This window comes from Pithys albifrons, chromosome 18, assembly GCF_047495875.1.
Source record: "Pithys albifrons albifrons isolate INPA30051 chromosome 18, PitAlb_v1, whole genome shotgun sequence".
NCBI classification, from domain to species: Eukaryota; Metazoa; Chordata; class Aves; order Passeriformes; family Thamnophilidae; genus Pithys; species Pithys albifrons.
In genome coordinates, this window is record NC_092475.1 from 10,089,882 (window position 1) to 10,113,203 (window position 23,322).

The window sequence follows — 23,322 nt, forward strand, 5'->3', positions numbered from 1 at the left end:
AGAAGAGCTATCTCCCTTGTAAGCACGGATCAATTTTCCAATGAGGGTGCCTGCAGGAGGGAGGAGAGGGAGAGGAAGGGAGCCCAGGCACCTGGCAGCAGCTGCTCAGGCCACGATCACATGGGAAAGTCACAAGTGGAAAGTGTTTCCAAAGAATGGCAGATGTGCAGTCACGGCTTCCTCCTCCAAGCTGCAACAGCTTCGCAGTAATTTAACACTGCATTCTTCAGGTGCCATTTATGCACGTTAATAATCCCTTCCCAGGCCCTTTCCATTCCAGCTTCAAAACCACAAGCTGGGAAGGATGTTTTATCTGAAGTGTCTCTTATTTCCTCTCTCAGCTGTAATTAGCTGGTGACTGGGAATCTGCTACTGGCGAGCGCCAGAGCCGACTGTGAGCGGAGCTGTGTCTGCTCAGGGGCTGCTGCAGCACAACTGAGGCGTAAAGGAACAGGGAGCTGTGATTTTAGTGAAACCCAAAAACACAGTGGGAACAGAGCGCAGGTTACGCAGCCCATGTCTCGTCTGACGTAACACGGTATTAATGGAAACCTGGGATCACATCCAGGCCAACGCACACCAAGGAAGGGCTGCCTGTGCAGGGAACATTTCCAAAGCAGAAGCATCCCAGGAAAGGGCAGGTTTTCAGCTGGCTTGCAGGATTTTATGTTATTAGAGGGTTATCCATATGGTATTAGAGGGAATCAAGATGTGAACCCCAGTGGTTCTGCTGGGATTCCAGCAATACAGCAAAACAAACTGAAACCATTTTTCCTACTGTGGAAAGGAGTCTTTCCATCAGTTTTCACAGATCAAGCCTTCAGCAAGAGGAACCAGATAAAAAGCTGGACTAATCAACAGATAAAAATTTTAGAAAGTAGAACAATCTTTGTACATTGAGACAAGGATCATGCTTAGCACACACTTTCTATGGATGTGTGATAATCCAGTACACTAATAAACAAAATTTTTTTGCTATTGGAAAGCAGTGTCACATTAGAAAGCTGATCAAGATGAACTGTGCACTCAGATGGGGTATAAAAACACACCCACCCACACTAGAGAACAGCAGGTGCTGAAGTCTTTTTATAAAATTGCCTTTTCTCCTGTGTCAGGTATCCCTGCTTCTTCCTGCCCCCAGAACACATCATTCCAAGCAGTTCAGGACAACACAACAAACCAGAGAAGGTGTGCAAGAAGTCTGAACTGAAATTTGTCTTAATCCATGACTAGTAAATGGCTGGAATCTGTGTTTTTCCTGGCGAAACCATAAATCTTGGAAGATGCCAGTGACGATCGAGTCTGTGAATCCCTTATGTGCTCCACGCCTCGGTTCAGCTCAAGCTGTGATCACAAGAGATTTAGTAAATGGAGGAAATATGCAATCTGACAGAAGATTTTCTTCCTGCAGCTCTGATGCTTGTCCTGCTGACAGCACAGATCAGTGCTGTGAGAGCAGCCTCCTCGCTCCCATTCCCTGTCACAGCCATCTCTGCTCTCCCCAGGCTCCTGGCAGCCCACACTCGTGCTCAGGGCCCAGGACACCTGGCAGACAGAGACCTGTTCCTGCCAACACTTCTAACCTGATCCCTAGCAAGTCTTGGCTTCAAAGGACCCATTATTCCATTATCTTACATAGTCTACTTGCCTGAAACACTCAGCTCTCACCGATCAGAAACCTATTGCCACATGGGATTTGTTTCATTTTATTTTTTTAACCACTCACATTTATATTTAATGGACATGTGTTAGATTTTTGTTTGGAGACTGGGAGGTACAGGGCTGAGAAAAGGAGCAAAAAACCCCACATTGCTATCAAGCAATCTGGATCAAGCAAAGTTGGGTTTATTCTCCGATATGGATTTTTCTTAAGTGGTCTTTTCATTTTCTTTCCTTGAGGGGTGACAGGGAAGATCTGAGGCACACAAATGTTCTCTCCCAGTTTACTACTGCTGTAAATGAGTGGTTAAGACACAGAAGTGTCATCTTGTGAGTGGGAGAGGAGGAAAGCAAGAACCAAAATTAAGAAGTTCTACATACCATTCCACACACTTCTGTCATATGAAATCAAAATTGTCTATTTTAGGTATTCTGGAGACTTATCTTGGCAGTTTAGATCCTTCAAAGTCTGGATACAGGAAACGTTTATTCTCCTGTATTGGAGTTGTTCTTCCTTCTTGATGCAGGTTTTATTTTAAAAGCCTTTTTTTAAGTACAGGACAGGAAATGAAACTGTCAAAGTATTACAGACAGATATAAAAATGATCTGCTTCAAACACAACCACACACTGCTCATCACTGTGCAGTCTGCACTGTGTTTCTCAGAATGCAATCAAGGACTCTTCACACACCACGTATAAAATGTCACAGAGGTACAAATTCAACTCTTCCAGAAAACAATGGCTTGGATTTCTGCTAAAGCACTATTCAATCTCCTTGAAAAGTACCAAAGATACAGCACAGCTTTTGCAATAACACAACAGCTTTTCTGAAATACAGAATGGGTTTTTTGAAGATTTACATGCAATTCTAAAAATTGGAGATAAACTTTTCTAAAGATTAATTTACAGCCTTTTATCAAGTGCTTTCAAAATTTCCCAAACAGGTAAAAACCATTGGAAAAACCCACATTCTTGTTACCTTGAGAATTTTTTCTTTAATTTCTAACAGGTTAATGGCCATTTTCCCAATTGTTTTTCACTGTCAAAGGAGAAACTTCAGGACAAACAAGCAGGTTTTTCCCTCCAAATGATGGTCACTTAAAATCTGATCCTCAGAAAAAACTTACATTTATGGATTTACAGGATGACACTACAGGATGAATCAAAAGATTTAGAGAAGAAATGTTTAAATTTCAATTATTTCTATGACATTTGTGTTAAAAGACAGATGGTTTTAAACAGCAAGCAGCTGTGTAACCCTTTGCATGACCATGCATGAATGGGGCAGTGAAGACTTTGGAGTGATCCAGAGGGCCACCTCTATGTCCATGTATATTATCTTCCCCGAGAACCGCCTTCAAGACCAAATCTTTCAATTCATCACTATAATACATTTCTTTTTAAGGTGGCAGTTTTGAAAGGCAGAAAACACAGGACAGAAAACCTTGGCAAAGTGTGCACTCAGCCAAGGGAGTGAAGTCCCACTGTGTGTGGGGGCCTGAGGGGCAAAGAACAAGATGTGATCTCTCCCCAAAAACACACCTTGAACAAAACCCCTGCACAGGAATGCACCCACTTGTGCCACCTCTAAGGGGTGCCCTGTTTTGGAACCCAAAGATACAGCATATAATGTGCTCACAGGACAAATGAACACTTTAGTAGAGACTTGAAAACAACTGGGAGCATCAGGCACAGCACCCAGACAACACGATGCCTTTCTCACAGGGATTGGAAGATAACACTGCAGGGAGGAAGAACTTCCAGATAAAGCACAATTATATATCACCTCCCAAGCTACACCCCACAAAACATCACAGCCATTCTATCTTCTTTCCACTATGTTGGTATTTCTTGTTTACAAAACCGGCTTCATGTTACAAACCATAATTAGTTCTTCCAGTCACAAACACACTGACCGTTTCCAGCTCCTACACAAATGAACTCAAATCATTAATGAAATAGGAAAATTAAACATAGTGCTTACATTACTCCTTAGAAAAGAATGTACTCTGCTAAGACTGCAGGAGAATGGTTTTTCAAGTGTAGCAGGCAAGTAGTTTTGGGGTGCATGGCTGACAATCAGGAAAATGAAAACCAGAAAGAAAGGTAATATAGAAGTGTGATCAAAGAATGTGTCCAAAGCATTCAATCCTTCTTGTGTAAACCAATAAATGCAAGTTATTTGACCCAGGTTTTTTCTCCCAATCAATCATTTATTTTCCAAAATCCCAACTAGACACACTGTGGAACAGTAGGCTTGTGTAACTTCTGAAAAGGTCACAGAAACTTCAAATCAAGTATGACCCCAACAAAACAAACCCACTGCTCGGCACAGACTCTCTCCTCCTTTCCAAGCTTCTCTTTAATAGAAACCATTGTGAACACAAGATTTTTTTGTTCCTTTTTTGATTGTTGTCACCATTACACAGCAATTGGTTAATACACTTACTTGCCCACAGCACAGGCACCATCTGTCATTCACCAAGGGTCACACCAGAAACTTACCCCTTGGGGACTATTTTTGTAACTTTTGGTGGCAATGTGGCAATTTAGGCTCTGTGGCTCTTGTGTGTCATAAGTGGTAACAAGGAAAGCTTCTCTGAGTATCATCCTGTGTGTGATGGACTTGCCTTATGCTCTTCCACAGCAAACCATCACACAGACCTGCACACCCTGATTCCTGCATTCACAGCCTGGGCTGGGGCAGCAACTGGACCATGGAATTCACCAACGCAACAGCTTTGAGACATCATGGAGTAATTAAGTGTTTCTGTTCTGTGTGGGTGACGTAGCAAGGGACTGGCACCAAACACCTGCCCCACATAGTGGCAGTTCAGTGTATAAATCACACTGGACAACACAGCACACAATCCTTTAAAAATCCATCCTCTAACCCAGCACAAGTTCATGCACTACCTCACAGAGTTGATGATCAGCCAATGTGGTGGCAGACCAAGAAGATCACCATCATTCTGGGGGATCATCTTTGCACACTCTAATTCTGAGCAGACTCAGTAGCCACATGGGGTTCCCTGTGCTAAAGCACTGGGGTTTATACCAACACGTAAAACGTGCACATTTCTGACAAACAACTGAAATCACATACAAAAGATTATGAACAAACCCAACCATTCTGCAGGAACATGGGGTTTAACTAGTTTTCAACACCTTTAACAACACTAAGGTACAATAATCTTTTATACATTAGTATCAGCTCATGTTTACAAGATATAATGGTTCAGTCTCTCACGTGAAAATGCAGGCAATGACAAAAATCAGGCTTAAAGTACCTACACTCATATAAACCACACTCAAAATGTAGCAATTTCCATACTCATTTATTATCAGAATTATTCTTGTAGAATTGCACATGCAGTGATGTTTTAGTCAACAAGGACTTCACTGACTTTTTCCTCACCTATTACTGTGCTTGGACTTCTCCCGGTCTTTTTCCTTGTCCTTCTTGTGCTCTTTGTGCCGGTGTTCTCGGTCTTTGTGTTTATCTTTATGTTTGTGAGAATCTGTAAGCAGAGAGACAAAACAAAATGAATTAAATTGGGGGAAATCTCCACACCTTCCTTGTGAACCTCTATGTTTTGCCCCACTCTATACTAATATTTCTGTGATTCAAAATTTTTAACAAAAATCTCAGTTTCAGAGGTCCTAAGTGGATTTGTTGTTCCTGCAGCACAAGTTCATTCATCTTGGCAACACAGCTGCACTTGCATGGTGTTTAGTTCAACGACCTTTAAATGCTTTACAGTCCTGAAGAAATGCAACCCTTCCATTCACCAGGTATGGCTACAGCAAGTTCAACCTTCCGTGCCAGATGGGCAGCCTGGCTTCCTATGCCTGTGAGTATTTCATGGTAAACACATGACAAGGATACAGGAACAAAGCATAAAGCTGAAGTGTTAGGCCTGCCTAATCCCAGAATTTAGATTGCTACTTCCACAAGTATTTAGTCCAGAAGAACTATCCCTCCTCTCTCCCCACTCTGAATTAAAACCATTTTATTCTTATTTGCGACAGCACATGACATGACAGGCAGACAGCAAGGAAAGCAGGCAGTAATGAGGGAAGATGAAAAGAAAGGGTGAAGCAAAAGAGGAGTCGGAATTCTCTCCTGCTTCTCTTCTGCAGGAGACACCTCCCTGTGATAACATGCCCAGGAAGAAAACACAACCTGACAGCTGTAATGAGTTGTGTTGGTGGTCACCCACCTACACAGGTTAGGGCTGGTCCCGGATTATGTGACAGGTCAGAAATGGGAGTTGGCACTCAAGTGAATCTGCATGAACACAGTAATTTTATTGCCATCAGTTTCCACCCTGAGTGACATTTTCCATCCTCAGTAACAACTGTGCTGTACAATAAAGTCCTTTAAAGCACCAAGGAAACCGATGCAGGACAGAAAGGGCAACACAGTTGAATTGTAAATAAACCCATTTACACGTATTTTTAGGCCTTTCAGTGTTCTTTATAAGCAGATTAAAAAGGAGATGAGACTAAACTAGCACCTCAAACCCACCTCAAGAGGCACTGCCATGTACAGTCAAGGTCAATGCGATGGTGGGAGGAACGTGTGCATATCCAAAGACTCCTCCCAGGTTTTGTTTTGAATATACTTCTCAATGCAACCAAAATTAAGTAAGCGACACAGAAAGGCTGTGCTGGGGCTTTGGCAACTGTTTTCAGAGACCAGCACCAGAATTTCCACCAGGTATCTTGGATGTAAGGTATTAATGCTTCATTAATTGAAAATATGTCCTGCCTCTAAAAAAGCTCCTAGTCCTACTGCAACAAAAGGATTTTGTGAGTTTCACAGACACACTGGAAATGCACCACAGAGCCAAGAACAAGCCTCGTCCTCCTGTCTTCAACTCTTTACCCACAAACTCATTTTCTTCCTTAAGCGACAGCAGCTCTTGTAACCTCTAAACATTCAAATGGCTTTAGTGGAAACATATCCACAGTCACACTTCCACAGAGCATGGCTGTGTTTCTCTAACTTCAGGTGATGCTTTCAGACACCTGCAGTAAGACAACATAAACCAACAGAGCAGTGTTGACATTCAAGCTTCCAAGTTGTCTTCTGCACCTTTCCTCCATCCTCCTAAACTGGGCGACACCTCTTAGTGCTTTGGTGTACACAGTGTATACATTTAAAGCACAAGATTCAGTTTGCTGTATTTTGATACACAGGCACGTGGCAGGTTACGTGCAACATTTGGTGTTACAGCATAAAGCACCTAAGAGTTTTCAAGTACCTAAAGAGCAGAATCTCTTCCACAGCAGGGAGGGTTTGCAAGCATCTCTGGCACTGTGTAGGGACTGGACACCCACGCGCCCTGAACCGCTGAGCAGCAACTTCTCCAAACCCTCCTTCCCACCAGGACAACACACATTTCACAGGCAAAAATGTTTTTGCAGTGCATTTCACACTTGTGATTCTACAGTTCAGCCAGTAGCTGGAAGCTCAGGCTGTTTGCAAACTGCCTGGGGTTTATTCCACAGAGAGTTTACTCACTGATTCCCACAGTGAACAGCCAGCTATTTACACTTGATGAATAGGTAAATTGCGAGAGAAATCATCAGGGTGCTATACATAGAACCATGTACAGCCACTGGATAACACACTCGCTTTTTAGGGAGGCACATACCGACACAGGATCAATTTTTTTCTACCAACCAGTCGATGGAAAACGTGTGTGACTGTGCTCAGTGCCATTCCCTTCAGAGCTTGGAGCCACATGATGACTCTTCACCAAAAAAAAAAAAAAGGCAGAAAACAGAACAGTTTACCATGATCCCCAAATTCCCTTCCAACTGAGGTTTACGGCTGAAATTAGTATTTGCTCTTGCAAAGCAGTTCCAGGGCTATACCCTGGAAATGCGGGAATCAGACATCTACCTCCTCAATCCTTGGCTCTGCTTACAATGATTTGGTATTTCCAGACAAATGATGCAGGAAAAGAAGCGCCTGGCCAGTTAAACTTGCTCTGCTTGCTAGGATTTGTCACGGGACAGTTTTCCTTTGCTGCCTACCAAAGGTTTTCTAGCAGGAGTGTTTGTATCACAGAAATGTTCTGGCTCAAAGGCAGCCACAGCAGCTGAGGAACAGGAAGCTGTGCACACAGAATGGAAAAGATGTCAAGGTATTTGGTGTCTCTCACACTGTACAACACTTCAAATTTAGTACTTCCATGGAGGTCTACCTCCCAGGCATGTCTCCTAAGGATTAAACTATTCTGGAGTATTTGCCTAGTATTCAGACTCCAGTGTGTTGCTTTCTGACACAATGCCATGAGGTAGGTTAAGAATGCAGACTTCAAAAGACTTTATTAAATAGTCTTGAACTGACATATGTATGTCCTCAGTCTCTTTTTTTTTTGAGGGTGGAGCTGGATGAAATTCAGGAGACAGGCTCATTAAAAAGGAGAGAATTCTTTTTTTTTTTTTTTTGGCATTCTACACAAAAATGCTCTGTTCCAGACTGGCTTTATTTAGGATTCCAAGCTGATGGTTGCTTGGTGGCTGACATGAAACAAGTTTAGCCATTTCAGTCCTGTTTCTGTACCCACCTCCCAGGGATTGGTGCAGCATCACCTGTGACTGAACTACAACAGAGGACCCAGTTGGGAAAGGGCCACCTCATGCCAAGCCTCATCAACACAGAGGCAATCAACGGGAAGTGCTCCGGTCTGTAATGTATCTTCCTTGATATATTTAGCATATTGATTCCTAGAAGAATCTTCCAGCCTCCAGTAACTCTCTCCCAGCTTGCAGCTGATTAGCAGTTGACTAAGCCCAGCCTCACATCAGCTAGAAAGGTCTGACATTATCACACGTTCAGACTTGTTTCCTGCCTTTTGTGTCTTCCATTAAGCATGTCTGTTCCCTCTAACACTAAACAAGGAGAAAAATACTACTACTTGTCCAAGAACATCAGCAAAATCCACTGTCTACTGTGAGCAAAGGTCAAACCCCTAAAAGCTTGTGTGATATTTAGACATTTCAGAAAACGCAAAGTCTCTCTCAGCATGAAGGTTACAGTGGGGACAGGGGTTAATGATCACTGGGCGAGGATCCATTCCCCCTGAGGCTTTCCCTTTAGTACCCTCTAACCCAAACAGAGCCTTTGGCATCTCTTGTGTTCTAGAAAGCTTGATGTCTCTGGCACTGGATCTCTGTGTGTTAATGCTGAGCCTGGTACGTCTCCAAAAGATTACCGCAGTCCCTGTACTATTCCTGCCATTCCCCTGTACCTCCAACAATCACAAGCAGCTCTGCATTTTTGTATGTTGATTCATCTTTTAACTCTGCTAGATTACAAGGACGCTGGTTTAAGGATGGGAAATTGTAAGCACTGTTGGTCTGTGGCTCTGTGTTGTTCCCCCCTCGCCGCCTTCGCTCCAGTGGAGTCTCCGGGGAAAGGCTGAGTCACAACCCTATTTGCAATACTTGTATATATGTAGGACTGAACGAGACAGTTTTCCTCTTTATCCAGGAGCAGAGCTGGAAAAGGTCAGGCATCTCTAACTGCAGCATGGCAAGAACAGGAACAGAGTCAAACAAACCGTTTTCCAGCAGGGAGTTGTTACCTGGAGAAGAGTCCCAGGGGACAGCAAAGGTGAGTGGTCCCCTCTCGTAACAAGAACAACCTCTGGATTAATTAGTCTGGTGACAAAACAATTATGTGGGACTGTGATATTTTATTCATGAGCCAAATTCATTTGCTTTAAAAACAATTTTGAACACTCATCTCTGCACACCTCCCAAAATACAATTTACATGTCACAATCCAGGGAAGCTGGACTACTTCCTACATTAATATTTGGTTTCGACAGCAGCTTCTCTAATAAAATACTGAAATCAAAGAGGGGCTTGAGTTCTTTTATGTCCAGTCAGTATGGCTGTCAAGCTGGCACATGATATAGGATGCTACAGATGCCATTTTATCCCACTCCCACCACACACTTTTATCCCACTTCCATCATTTCGCATTAGGAGGGAAAAAAAAGGGAAAAAATGTGAGCACAACCTGGTTCCTTTTCATTTCTCCCAAATTAAGTGAGATAGCTGGCAAATTAACACCTGGTAACCTTAATTTCTGGTCAACAGTAGCTTTTCCAGATAAATATTAGCCTTCCAGATTTTCTGCCTTTTGGTTCACCTTCTTCTAAATTTTTGTGGGCACAATTTGAGTAGCTCATTAACCTGCTTATGGAGAGGTTTCTTTGTTCTTTTGAAATGTTTTACTAGATTCTGGGGGCAAGAACTTTTTGTATTTTCATTCTGGTTTCAGCAAAATCCCAGTTTCTTTTCCTCTTGTTAGACAGCCCAGAAATACCTCACTGCTGTGTAATGCTGTATTTTATCTGTTTGAAGCTTCATCTCAACACTACTCCACACTGATGTCCAGCAAGGTGATTGAAGATTTCTGGATTCTTGGGATCAGAATCTGTGCCCAAATCTGAGGGCACAGCATGAAAAATCCATCACATTACCAACTAAGGAAAACATTTTTAACTTCTTCTTACTCCAGTAACACTCCTGCTTCAGGTGAGTGGCTGAAATTTGTGTCCTGAGTTGAGTTCAACGTCTCAGTGTTAAGTTATGTGTTACATGAGGAGCAAACAAGCTCTCCAGGCTTTCAGGATCACTGGTGTGTACGAGGATGGGGCTTTCTCTCTCACTCAACCTGAAGCACGAGCAAGGAGCCCTCTGCTCTCAGCACAGAGGACGTGAACGATGAAACCAGCAGGGTCTTCTCAGCCTCTCCTCTGGAAAGGAGAAGAGAGTCTTAAAATAAGACTTCTCCAGTTCCACTGCTAAATTATGCAGCTGAAAGGGAGGTAATTCTGTAACACTGGATTAGGTTCAAAAGCTGGTCAAGTTCAAAAACTTTTGTCATTGGAGAAATGGTCAGTCCCTTCTCAGCTGAAACACCATCTCCTTGTTATACCATGTACTCCACAACAGCCTTTTTTCTATTTAGGCCGATTTCCTTCTTACCAATTGTGATGCATGAATAAGCAAAGGAAAAAGTCACTGTATGGCCTAAATTAAACAATTTAGTGATTTTTTTTTCCTCCCCCCACAGGCTCCCCTCATAAACAGTCATTTAAAATGCCAATTATCAGAAAAAGGTTTCTTACTTTCAAGTTACTTAAATATTATAATTTCTGTACTATTTTGCCAAATCAAATTACTTTTAGAGTTTTAACTTCTTATACATTAGATATAAAAACTATTACTAAAATTATCACGGTTCAGTTGCTGAAATGATGCCAGGAAGAGCTACAAATGTTTAAACAAGTGAATGTAGGCCAAGGTGTCTAAAGTGTTATTCATATTCCTGGCAAAGAACATTTACTTTTGCTCTTGGCATCTGATCAGCACGGTTTGGTGTTGCACTCACAGTATACAGACACCAGCAGGTAGAAAGAGTGTAACATTCAGTCATTATCCAAGATCTTTAACACAGATAGTGACAGGGTTGTAGCAGATCACACAAACAGGCAGCAGTAATCCCGTGTGTAAAGGTCACTCTTATGAGGTTCTGGTGAATTTATAAATCTCACCTGAGAAAGCAACTCCTGTGCTGAGGTAAAAAGCCCATCTGCAGACCCCACATGGCTCAGAACAACCACCATATGGAGAACGTGGCATGGTCTGAGGCACAGGGGCTCAGGACCCTCACTGTTAGACAGGTGACAACTCTGGATGAGTCATCTCACTTTACATGGTTTGATTTAATGGTTTTAAAAGCATGTACAATCAATCCCACCTAGCTAGTCTGGAAGAGACAAACTTTTCTAAAATAATTGTATTCCAGTTAGAACAAGTCACATTATTGTCATGGTGTTCCAGTGATTACACAGCATTTCTGCAATTTATTTCAACATTTTATTTATTTAAAGATTGGCATTGCTGTAACCCAGAAGAGGAAAAAAACCTACTGGACAGAAAACAGAGCTGGATCCAGGTATGGGAGACAGCACCTTTCCTGGTAAGGCACAGCAGACAAAGAGAACAGAACTGTATGTATGAAAGATACAGACACTGAAAAACCTCTATAGGCAACTACAAGTGTCAAAAGGAGAAAACCACAGCCAGAAGGCATTGTTAGGAGAGATGATGGGATTGTGGATGATACACTGGAGCAGAAAACCATAATCTAAAATAAACTTCCCATGTGACACTGGAGGTGTCACTTACTGGCCCTATTTACACAACTACAGAATACACATAAAACATTTACCCTGGAAAGGGTTTGCAGGTCTGTTTGCTGTGCTGGTTTATTTCCACAATAAGTCACTGCAAAACATTTGGAATCCTGCAATGAGAGTGACTGAAGCAGCGAGACCATGATTTAAATCCCCCATAACCTAAGCCTGAAATTCAATAGCAGAAGAGGGATCTTGGTTTTCAGTCACCAAGGGAAAGAAACTACAATGAAACTGAAGCAAGACTGTCTGGCTGTTGCTTCCTCATTTAATAATGCCATACTTAATGGCACAGATATACATTTCAAAAGCAAATTGACACAAGCGCCTTTATCTGTGTTTCTAAAGATACCTCCACAATCAACACTGCTACAAAAATCTAAACCCTTGAAATTCAAATGAAATAAATCACTATCACAAGCTTATTTCACTTCAGGTGCCTTGCTGGGCCAAATGCAGCAGTTCAGACACTTCAGCATTGCCTGCTGTTCCCATCCATAAACCAGGCAAGCCCTGTGTTTTATAATTTAATGAAAAAAAATAAACTACCTTTGTCTAAGCACTAGAGGAAGGAATACACACAGTAGCTCTTGGTTGTGAAGCTTAGATCTGTATTCACTCACTGTTCAATCATACAAGGGGAAAAAAAAAGGAGTGAAAACTCAAAAAGGGAGACTGGAGAAGTACGGCAGAACCACCAGTTTTTCCTTTCTAAGGCAGGAACTCTATTACTCAAAGCAAAACTCCACCACAGTGCATTCTTCCTTTTTCTAAGGGCTCAAATGAAGAAATACAGCACAACTGAATAGATTTGAGTCCATTTATTTTCCAGACTATATTTACTCTGAAACAAAACCTGTTCTGGACTGAGCCACAATCAACCACTCCACACAGTAACCACTTCTGCCAAAGCTTCAAAACTTGGTACTTTTGATAGAAACAGAGTAAACCCAATGACCCTGTAGCCCCTCTCCACACTTCAGCAGTGTCAGGGCCAGCACTACAGGGCCAGACAGATATTATGTCTTTTTCCTTAAAAGGACTGTTCTGGGAAAGTTGGCTACAGAACAAGACAGACCCCTTAGTTACTGCATTCTTCATTATTTTTGTAATTTGAAAGCCCAGTATTGCTTGCTTTTGAACAGAGGGAAAGGAAGAAACCTGTGGAATGACTTGGTGATGAATTCTGACAGGGCAATAGAGATGGAGGGAGGGATGGAGGGAGGGATGGAGGGAGGGATGGAGGGAGGGATGGAGGGAGGGATGGAGGGAGGGATGGAGGGAGGGATGGAGGGAGGGATGGAGGGAGGGATGGAGGGAGGGATGGAGGGAGGGATGGAGGGAGGGATGGAGGGAGGGATGGAGGGAGGGATGGATAAAAATTGTCTCCAGCCATTCTCCGTCCTTTAGAACAGCTCCACCATCTTCTCAAGAAATTCCACTTATGCTCCAGTAAAGTTCCAGTATGCAAGCAAGGATATTGCACAGCTGTTTAAAAACACAAAGTCTGAAAAACAAGACCAATGCACCTTTTGCTCCACTGAAACCCCAGGGCAACTGCAATGTAAGGAAAAGAGGTAAAACAACGTGACAGCTCTGCCAACAGGGAGAGAGAGAGTTGTGGGCACAGGACCAAGGCAAGCCAGGCTATACACTGGTCCATCCACCCCAAATGTTACAAACTTACCATGGAGAGACTAAGGAGGCGAAAAGAAAACCTGACTGATCACTCCTATCTTGTGTGACTGAAATCTCTGGGATATGAAGTTAACCTAAAGCAAATGTCACTGCTGGCATTTCATCAATCTCAGCCAGCCCACAGAAGGTGGGGAGGTAAAGCAAGATGTGCTGCAACAGCCTCTTCAGAAAGAGGACAGACAATCTTGCTGAACATTTTGAGCCCTTCTTTACTTTATTTTTCAGCCACACTGGATTAATCACTTATTTTCTGTACACTTTATTTTTTCACGTGATGGGAAAGCAGCTAATACTCTGTGGGCAACTAATGCTCACGTAATTGAGACAGCCGAGTAGTACAAAGAGATGCTGACCTTAAGAAACTGCTACACTACAAGCACTTTGCAGCAAAACAACTAATGGTGCAGACAGCAGCAGCAAGTTTAGTGACTTGTCAGCACCTTTTGCACAGACTCTTCTCAAAGAGGTGGCACGTTCACATATGCCTGTTCTGCAGCAGATTTTATTTGCTGTGTAACAAATGCATAAAATTACTGCAAGTAAAATTGCAGTAGACAATATTACACAAAGGACAAGTCCAAAGAAACCTTATAAAGCATGAAAATACATGTTTGATCAGCACAGAAAGGCTAAATTAATAGCTGCTTCTAACACATGCCAAAGGGCTCCCAACCGAGAAGCAACAATGAAATTTCAATCCATTATTTGCATTCAAAACCAAAAAAGTTCCATGCGAACAAAAACATGTGTTTTCAGGGATTCCCAAGATGTAAAACATTCTCCTGTAATTGTATAAATAAGAGTCAGAGACTGAAACCCATTAGTATGTTTCCACTAACAAAGCAGAATAAAACAGAACAGCAAATTAAAACTTCAGGGAAATGACCAGTGTCAGTGAATAGCTCAAAATGCTGCTGTGCTGGCATGAGAGAGGAGAGGCCAGAGCAGCCTCCCGAGGAAACAAGAGCAAACCCATTCTTGTCCCTGGTGAAATTTATTCTTATAAGGCTACACTTTCATGAGTAGAAGGACTTATTTTCCATTGCCTCCACCATTCACAAATCAAATTCCGTGCCTTCCCTTACTGGGATAGAAATACTTTCAGCGTTTTTTTCCTATTGCTTTATGAGCCTACACCCACAAGAATAAACAAAGTTCTGCGTTGCATGTCCATCTTTAAAGAAGCAGCAAAACTGAAGATACATTTTTGCCTCCAGTTTTAACAGCTATGGCCCATCCACTTCTGCATATCAGGAGGCCAGGATGGGGCAGAGAGCAGGATCTAGGGAAAACAAGCTCAATCGTAGTTACCTCTTAGGTTTCAAAAGCCTGATGCTTATTGCAGCTCCACCTGCATTTCCATTTGCAACTAAACAAATACACAGGACGGGATCCTTTACACAGGTGTATGTAAAGACTAACAGTGAGTGTGGCTGAGTAGAAACAGCTGTCACAAATAGGCTCTCAAAAGTTTTGATAAAGAAGGAGATACAGGCAGGTTCCTTGTGGATTTTAGATCTACTAGTATTAAAATACCTTTTACTACACCAGCTAATCTCGGGCTTCTCCAAATTCTCACCCGTTTCTTCCCTGTTGCGCAAAATGCAGTAAAACACAACCGGCACTGCAGGATGGACGGACTCGCTGGGAAAGCCTCAACAATTGTTCACAAACCACTCTGGCATCCTGGGGTGTAAGACTAGTTTAAAGTTATGAAAGGAGGTAAAACTTCAGGGCATTCAAATAGATACTACAAGGGGGACTAATCCTATTTTCAGAGTTAGAAAGAAACCAACCTTTAGCACAGAGCCACAGCTTAGCACAGAAACCGCCATGTGGTGCTGTCACACAAAATCTTTCCTTGGGAAGAGACAAAAGGGAGGGATGTACCCACCACTCCGAGGGATGTATGTGCTGGAGACAGACAAAAAGAACTGCTCAGGGTCACCCATGAGGCGTTCAGGAGAAAGAACCAGGGGCAGTTGCCTCTGGAGAAACAGGGCAGAAGGTGAGTAATAAACAGGGCAATCCCAACATTTACAGCCCTGTTTAGACTTCGGAGCTATCAGGGACTGCAGGAGATAACCTATCCCTTACTTCAACATTATCTGAAGTAAAATGGTTTGCTTAACCCTTATTTCTCTGGTTTGCAGGAATCCTTTTCCTTAAGGAGCTCTTGGCTGCATAATTGTTGGGACAACACTTTGCTCTTCATCAATCCCCTCTCACAAAGGATGTGCAAGCCAGAAACACCAAGTGCATGTAACACTTGCTCTCTGGTTGCTTCTGAGCTCAGAAAACCTGAGCTTGAGCTCAGCTGTAGCACAAGGATCAAGCCCAGATCTCAAGTGAGTCGTGCAGTGACTGTGCTGCTGCCTTGTTACCAGCACAGGTAGGTGGCTGAATCACCTTCGTGAGATTTTTGGCCAAGAATTGCCCCAGGAACAGCTCTGAGTTACTGTGACAGACTGGGTCAAGAGCAAAGAAAATTTTTGGTGCAATCTGTCACAACTTCACACTGCAGAGAACTTCATGTTCCGTACTCCATCCGCAGACTGAGTCAGTGCCCCCAGCACAAGCTCCTTCCGCCTCCAAATGCTCTTTATACCATCATTAGACTAGAGAGGTGCAAACAGCACAATTTGTGATGTAGAGTCAACAGCTGATTATTGAATGCAAACATACAAGGTGAGCCAGGAGAAAATAGGGGCAAACAAGAGAAACTTCAGCCATTTAATGAAAAGGTTGATATTCTGGGGTTTAAGTTTAAAAGCTGCACTAGACAACAGGAAAACTGCTGTGTTGTCAGGAGTAATTACACTGCAATGATGTCAGCTAGAAAAAGTTTTTTTGCTGGATTCACTGAAGTTTCTTTGTAAAGACTACCTGAAATCCCAACAATTCCTGAGCACAAGAGTGATGAGCCAACAGAAGCTCACACAGAGCCTGTATTCACATCAACACCACACCAGGACAGGGCTGGTGTGTTTGACTGTCCTGGGTTTGACCCACAACAAGGGCTCCCCCCAAGCAAGAATTTTACACAAGATCAAAAAAAATCTAAACAGGCTGTTGCACTGAAGTGCCTCTCCTGCAGCAGTGCATGCCCAGCCTCTGTCAGCAGCCAGGATCACACACAGTTTATACACATGGGAGTGGTGCTCAGCGTCCTCAGGGGAGAGGCTCTAATGGCATTTGCTCAAAGCCTTTCATTAACCATCCCTTGACATCATGGTGTGGCTTTGGCCCGTGCTGGTCTCCTGCTTGTTGTAGGGAGAAAGACTTAACAGGCAGCACCCCTGGGAACAAAGGCCTCAGCAATGCTCGGGTTCAGAGTGTAAATTGAAGCTGCAAGACAAAAAAGTGGTTGGCAGAAGCTTTAGCTCTCATGTCTGCCAATCTTTACATGCTGGAGTCAGATTATTCTCTTACTACCAGTTTAATATAATTCCTATTCATTTGAACTGATGGGGTAAGCATGGCCAAAGTTTTAGAAAAAGTTTGTTTCAGAAGACCAAGCACTTATTTTTAAACACACTCCAGCTGGTTCCTCACTGATCCCAGCTGGGAGTTTGGTTGGGTTTTGTTTGTTGTTCTTTTATTCCTATCTACAATGACTTCTTTCAAGTATAGGGCTGACCCGGATGGATACAGCCCGATTTCACCTCTGTCCCCATTGTGGGCGAGTTAAGCGATCACTCACCCACAACAAACCAATTCCAACAGTGTCTGCAAGCACCTTATCACCAGAGTCTGCCTTGTCACAAGTGCCAGTCTCTAGTCAGGAGAGGGATGCAATTCCCCTGCCTTAAGGGGACATCACCACAATTAGCATACAACAAGAAACCTGATTCCAGCTAAAACACACAAGAAAGTAAACAAAAGGTAAATGTTTAATGGCAGTTGAGATTTCTTACAACTGTACTCTGAGTCTTCTGAAAGGAAGGGAAAGAGAACTAGAAAGAAGCATCAGCACAGCAGTGTAGCTTCAATGTAAGACTATGATTGCAATACTTTAGTAAGTACAGCTCCTAGTTATGGTGCATTAAATTCCACTGGAAGTCTTCAATTTAAACCTGCAGACACAAAGCATTACTTTCAGTCACTGATTTTAATCTCTTCATGCAGCTGTAATCTGTTTATTTTGTTAAATCCAGGCCAAATCTCACTAGCTGGCAACTGTTAAATCACACCAATACGGACACCTGAATACAAAACGTAACCTATTGACACAGAATAAAAGGCTGTGGCTACATTATTATGCATAATACACTCCTAACTCCTTCAATCAAAAAACTCCATGCAATGTATTATCAGTTTGGTGAGGCTTTTTGTTTGTGTGGGTTTGCTTTTCTTAACAGAAACCAATGGCAGGAATCTTTGGGTGGAACACACAGCCAACATTTTCAGATTTCACCTTATGCAAAAATCAAATCTGCCCTGAATGTGTCATGAAGGGGAGAAAACATTTATGTAATTTGTTTCACATCTACAGTCTATTAAAAGAAAGGAAGCACAGGCCTTAAAAATTGAACTGAATCAGTTGCTTCTGGTTATCTCCTTCTTCAATTTTAAGAGTAGTCCTTTCTTTACCTATGCAGAAATAGCTGTTTTCACACCTAGTTTTCTCTTGTTGAGGTTTCAAACGTCTTCCCTACCCCAGACACTAAATGAGCTGTTTCAACTAGAGGAAATTTGCAGAGTGTCATCAAAAGTTCATTTAGCACCACTTCAAGTGCTTAACTAATGACTCCCATCATATCAGAGGTTCTGCTTTACAGCTACTGAAACATGATTACATTCGCTACTTTTCAAGTTTCTGAACATAAAACCTAATATTAATTTAAATAATTTTAAAACATTGATTGATGAGAAGGTTAGAAACATGCTCAAAAAACTATGAAAGCAACAGATTAGAGACTGAAGATTCTGCTATTCCTCTTTAATATAACCCAAAGTAAGAAAACCAAGTTATAAATCTTGTTTTCAGGGGTATTCCAATGGAGAAATTAAGAATTACTTCTTTCCACTTGATTATTTGACAGCAGAAATAGGCAAAGGAAACAAGATGAACATCTAAGAGTATTTACAATCTCATAATTTATTCCTGAATGATTCAGCTGTCAGGCTGGGAAACATTTTTAAGTTTCTTGGCTGCCAGTTTTATAGATGTTGAAACAAATATTTTAAAAGTTATTACGATTATTACTAGAGTCAAAATTAAATCAATGCATCTGTTAAAATTTATTATCAATTTTACATGAAGGAGTATTACCACACCCTGAGCACTGCAGCCACTCCAGCCGATTTGCTGCTGCACAAAGAGCCCAGAGCAGGAGCTGACAGTTCCCTCCTATCCTCTTCCAAGTATTTCAAGTCCGTGCCTGACAAAACCACTTCTGGGAGTGAAAGCACCACCCCGGTACCCAGCAGAGCGAGGCTCACTCTCCACAGAGCAAGTTCAGCTTTACCCAGGATTGCACAGCAGCCCCCGTGGTTTCTGAAACTGCAATACCCAAATACATTTAACCCGTGCACGAGTTTTCACGCACCTCAGCGACTATTTTGCAAGTTTTGAAGGGTACCAAGTTATTTTTGAACTAGCAATTACCTTACTTCCTGCACTACAGTCTCTACCAAACCAGGAAAACTCCCTCTTTTTCCTGTGGCCACAACTGCAACCTGTGATCCCTTAACTTGATCCTTTCAGATGCAAAAAGGCACCAACAGGGAAACCCCAGAGCCTTAAGCTCTCATTGACTGTGGTAGTACCAAGCAAAGCCTGTAAGTGAAAAAACTACATTAGTAGTAGATGAGTAGCCCTAATACCGTAAGAAAAAATTAGTAACTTATTTCGAAAATCAGCAAATTATATGTTTAACTTCAAATGCCATTCCCAAAACTAAGCAGCTGCATGGACAGATCAAGACACTCGTGGAGAAAGAGGTTTAATAAAATTGAAAATTAATCAACAGCTTGTAACAAGAATACAGGTTTTTTTTCCTAGTGATGGTGTATTAAATATGTTGTCTCTGACAAATTTGGACTAAGTTCTATCTGGTTTCCTAAAGACATCTGTTTGCATCTCAGAGATGAAACAATTCAGCAATCTCTGCTTAAGAAAGGATCCACCACCAGAGAAACAGTTTAACATAGGTTTTCACAAGAAGAGACTGAGTACGAGTTACTTGAGATTAAAATATAAAACAAGACACTTTCTGTCACTACAGCCACTGAGACAAGCGCTGGAACCGTGTCTGCCAGCACTTCACAGTGAGACAGATACCCTGATACACACACTGCAATTTTCCTTCTTAAGTGAAAGCCATTAAGCACAGACAAGTAAAACAAGGAGACAATTTGCTAATACCAAACACCACATGCCCAAAAAGAGAATTTAACTTTGCTACAGTGAGAAGTGTGCAGTTAAGGTCAAGTGCAGCGTTTGTTCCTTCAGAAGGTGCCTTATGAACTACATGCACGTCTGATGTACAAGGGTAATTCTGGCTGGATTAAGCACAAGGGAAATCTGCAGTGACCTACAGGGAGGGAACATCATCTGACTCCGGGTGTACCAAAGACATTAAGTCTGTACTGGGGCCTTTTTGGAGTTCCAATCTTCTCGTGTAACTTGATCTGAATCTAAATCTGCATGTAAATAAACCCACTGGGGTGACAGGATTTGGGAAATCACATCCGGTGGTTACAAAGCACTAACCAGATCGTGTACAGCACATGACACCTGGCAGTGATGGGGAGGAGACAGTTAAGAGCGAGCTCATGGGGTGAGGAACTGAGCAAGAGTCACTGACACTTGCTGACCAAATGACATCAACTCCAGAACATGGAAATAAAAAATCCTATGAGAAACCTGGAAATGACACAAATCTGCATTAAGTTTTAAGCCTTCAAATATTTCATAGATGCTTAGAGGAAAGTCCTTCAGAACATCAGATCTTTCCTGAACTGAAAACCAAAGGAAAATTTACCTTTCCAGCATCTGAAGCTACTATAATAAAAATTAGTATTTTACTTGCTTGTAGTCCATGTACTACAATATTTTTAAATACTTTTCCCAGTACTGGGCAACAACAACAGAAGAAAGGGCCAGTTTGACTCTGGTCACCTACAGAGCCAATTGCAAAGACAATTCCAGAGCTCTGCTGAGATTAAACTGTTAATATACAGAAAAAGACACTATAAAGACTCACATTAGGAAAAAAAACCCAATCACACACTAACAAATTACCTCCAGGATTCGAGTTTTCTTATTCTGGATTAGAGTCTGAGCATGAGGCTTCTGTGCCTGGCTGAATGGATGGGGTATTTACAAAAAGGGAGAAAAAACACAAACACTTAAATTAAAACCAAACTAATTCTGCCATTAATAAATGAGGTTCACATTGGTTTTGAACAGTTTCATGTTATTGTGAAATAGTTACAGGGGACTTATTTCACAAAACAATGCTCCACAGCTCCATTCCCTACAGCGGAAACCATTTAAAAATACACACTAACTTCAGTACACAAAGACTTAGCAAACCTCCTGACGCCTCAGAACCAGTGGCCACAGTGCCAGCATCATTTCTCATTCTCACCAAGTGCACTGATGAGCAATGGCCAAAGCCCAAGCACAGATCAGCTCCTAGGAGATTCAATCCACCTCCTGAACTCCTGCCTCTGTTGGCAGCACCAGCACACCCAGCTTGCTGAAGAGCACCCAGACCAGATTCAGTTGTGTGCAAAGACAACACCGGCAGCTTTAAAGAAAAATCTACCAGATTCCTGAAAGAGGCAAATACCGCTCAGCAGGAGTGCTGCAAGAGAGACCCAAGGGCACAGAGAAATATTTTAACTCCAGCTTCAACAGCTTTCAACAGTAAAATCACTTCTTCCTGTACACAACGAGCTCATGCTTTGACAGTGATGCAGAGCAAAACCATAAACTGAAGATTATGCATCAGTGCACAGGAGTCTCAACAACAAGGCTGGACAGGAGGGAAGGGACAAATGTGTTGGACACAAGGCAATGCTTCAAGAATAAGTTTTACACCTTCATTTGTGAAGCAACAAACTATAGACTCGCCAACTCAACTGCTTCTGCCTTTTGCCCAGGATTCAATTTAAGAATTAAAGTACAGGGATAGCCAATTTATTGCCAGCTGCACCCTCCATACCCTGCAAGACAAGCTACAGACTGGGGCAAACAAAACTTCACTGTCCTGGACTATCCCAAGACCACACGCTGACAGCTAAAGCTGCCAAGCATAGAAGCATCAAGGGCCAAGCTGTACTTTTTATATCTCTGTGATTAGAACAGTTTAAAACCCAGAAAGTACCTTCCTTTAGACACAGGTCATGCTGAATAAGCCTACTTGATGATAAAAGAAAAACACTGTTTATGACAGCTACCAAACTCCAGAGAGCAGCATATTTTCAATTAGAAGACTGTCTGTACTCATAAAAATAGGTAATTCAAGGACAGCTTTTGCCTGTGTTCCCTAATGAAGTGCAGGTGACAAACAGCTATGGTAACATGACTCAGACAAGATGCTGACTCTTCTGAGAGTCTTCGTGATTTTGGAGTGGGAAGAAGACAGGAGGACAGAAGAAAGCAAAAGTGTAAAAGGCTCTTGAAAAATTGCATGTTCTCCACATTCACTTCCAAAGGTATCCTGGGTAGATGGAGAGATGCTCCATCTGATGGAGCAAGACAAGTAACCCAAACACCCACACAGCGCTCCAGGATGACAACCTGCAAGTGTCAAGAGTTAACAGCACTGACATTCAGATTCTGATCTGTGCCAGTGTTTGCTTACTAAAGAGACAGATGAAGATGACACCCTCAACAGGATTGGGCAACATTTCAGAAGTTAATCAAGGTCACTGTTGTTATGAGTTCATCTCTTGCACCGCATTTGTGGTCACATGAACTTACTGCCTCCAGATCTGGCCATTTACACTCTGCACTGGAACATAACTTGCATCTTAGTTTTTCTGCTGGAGAAAGCACTTCACCCCTGAGCTGCACTGCTACCACCCTGAAGGAATCCCATCCTCAGCTAAAAGCTAAAAGCTGAGTGTTGAGGGGAAACACCAGTCAGGAAAGCTGACTCTGATCCCTATCAAGGGCTTTGCTGTGCACAAGCAGCATCACCACAGATACAGCACATTTTAACAGCCTCAATGACATTCCTGGTCCTCAAAAGAAAAGCAGGCAGGCTTTTATTCCCCATCTGCTCGTCATTAACTGTAGAGAACAAACCTCAGAGTACGTCACCAGTACTACTCCATCCCTCCATTTTGTACATGCTGCTTGTGTTGCAATGAATCATCCCCTCACATGGATCTCCAGAGCTCCAGCTTCCAGTTTCCCAGACGGATACATTAAACTGGAGAGTGCTCGTCTAACTTGTAAGGTGCCTTCCTAAGGCAAGTTTAAACCAGTTCCTGCCCATCCCAGCAATTTTATCTCTCCAAAAACTGATCTTACTCATACATTTGCCAGCATTCACAAACTGGCATAAGACATAATTTGCTCTTCCTATTGCTCCAGGCCCATTTAGGAGACACTCAAACCAAGATATGGTGCAAGAGACTGAAGTACTTGATACTAGAACCCTGTACACAAACCAGGAAACCACTGTCTCCCTACTGTAAATCCAGTGATTTCATTAATTGCAAAACCCAGCACGCAACATTTGCAATTTGCATTGTATCATATGTATTTG

At 42.3% G+C, this 23,322-nt stretch overlaps 1 protein-coding gene across 1 annotated transcript in view; it reads right to left on the reverse strand.

Moving 5' to 3' along the window:
- The window catches only part of TOP1 (DNA topoisomerase I), a 66,377-nt gene that overhangs the window by 32,129 nt on the left and 10,926 nt on the right, over positions 1-23,322 (reverse strand). The window contains exon 3 of the mRNA XM_071572751.1: positions 5,080-5,182. Coding sequence (XP_071428852.1) covers positions 5,080-5,182 — 103 coding nt within the window. The remainder of the gene's footprint in view (positions 1-5,079; positions 5,183-23,322) is intronic.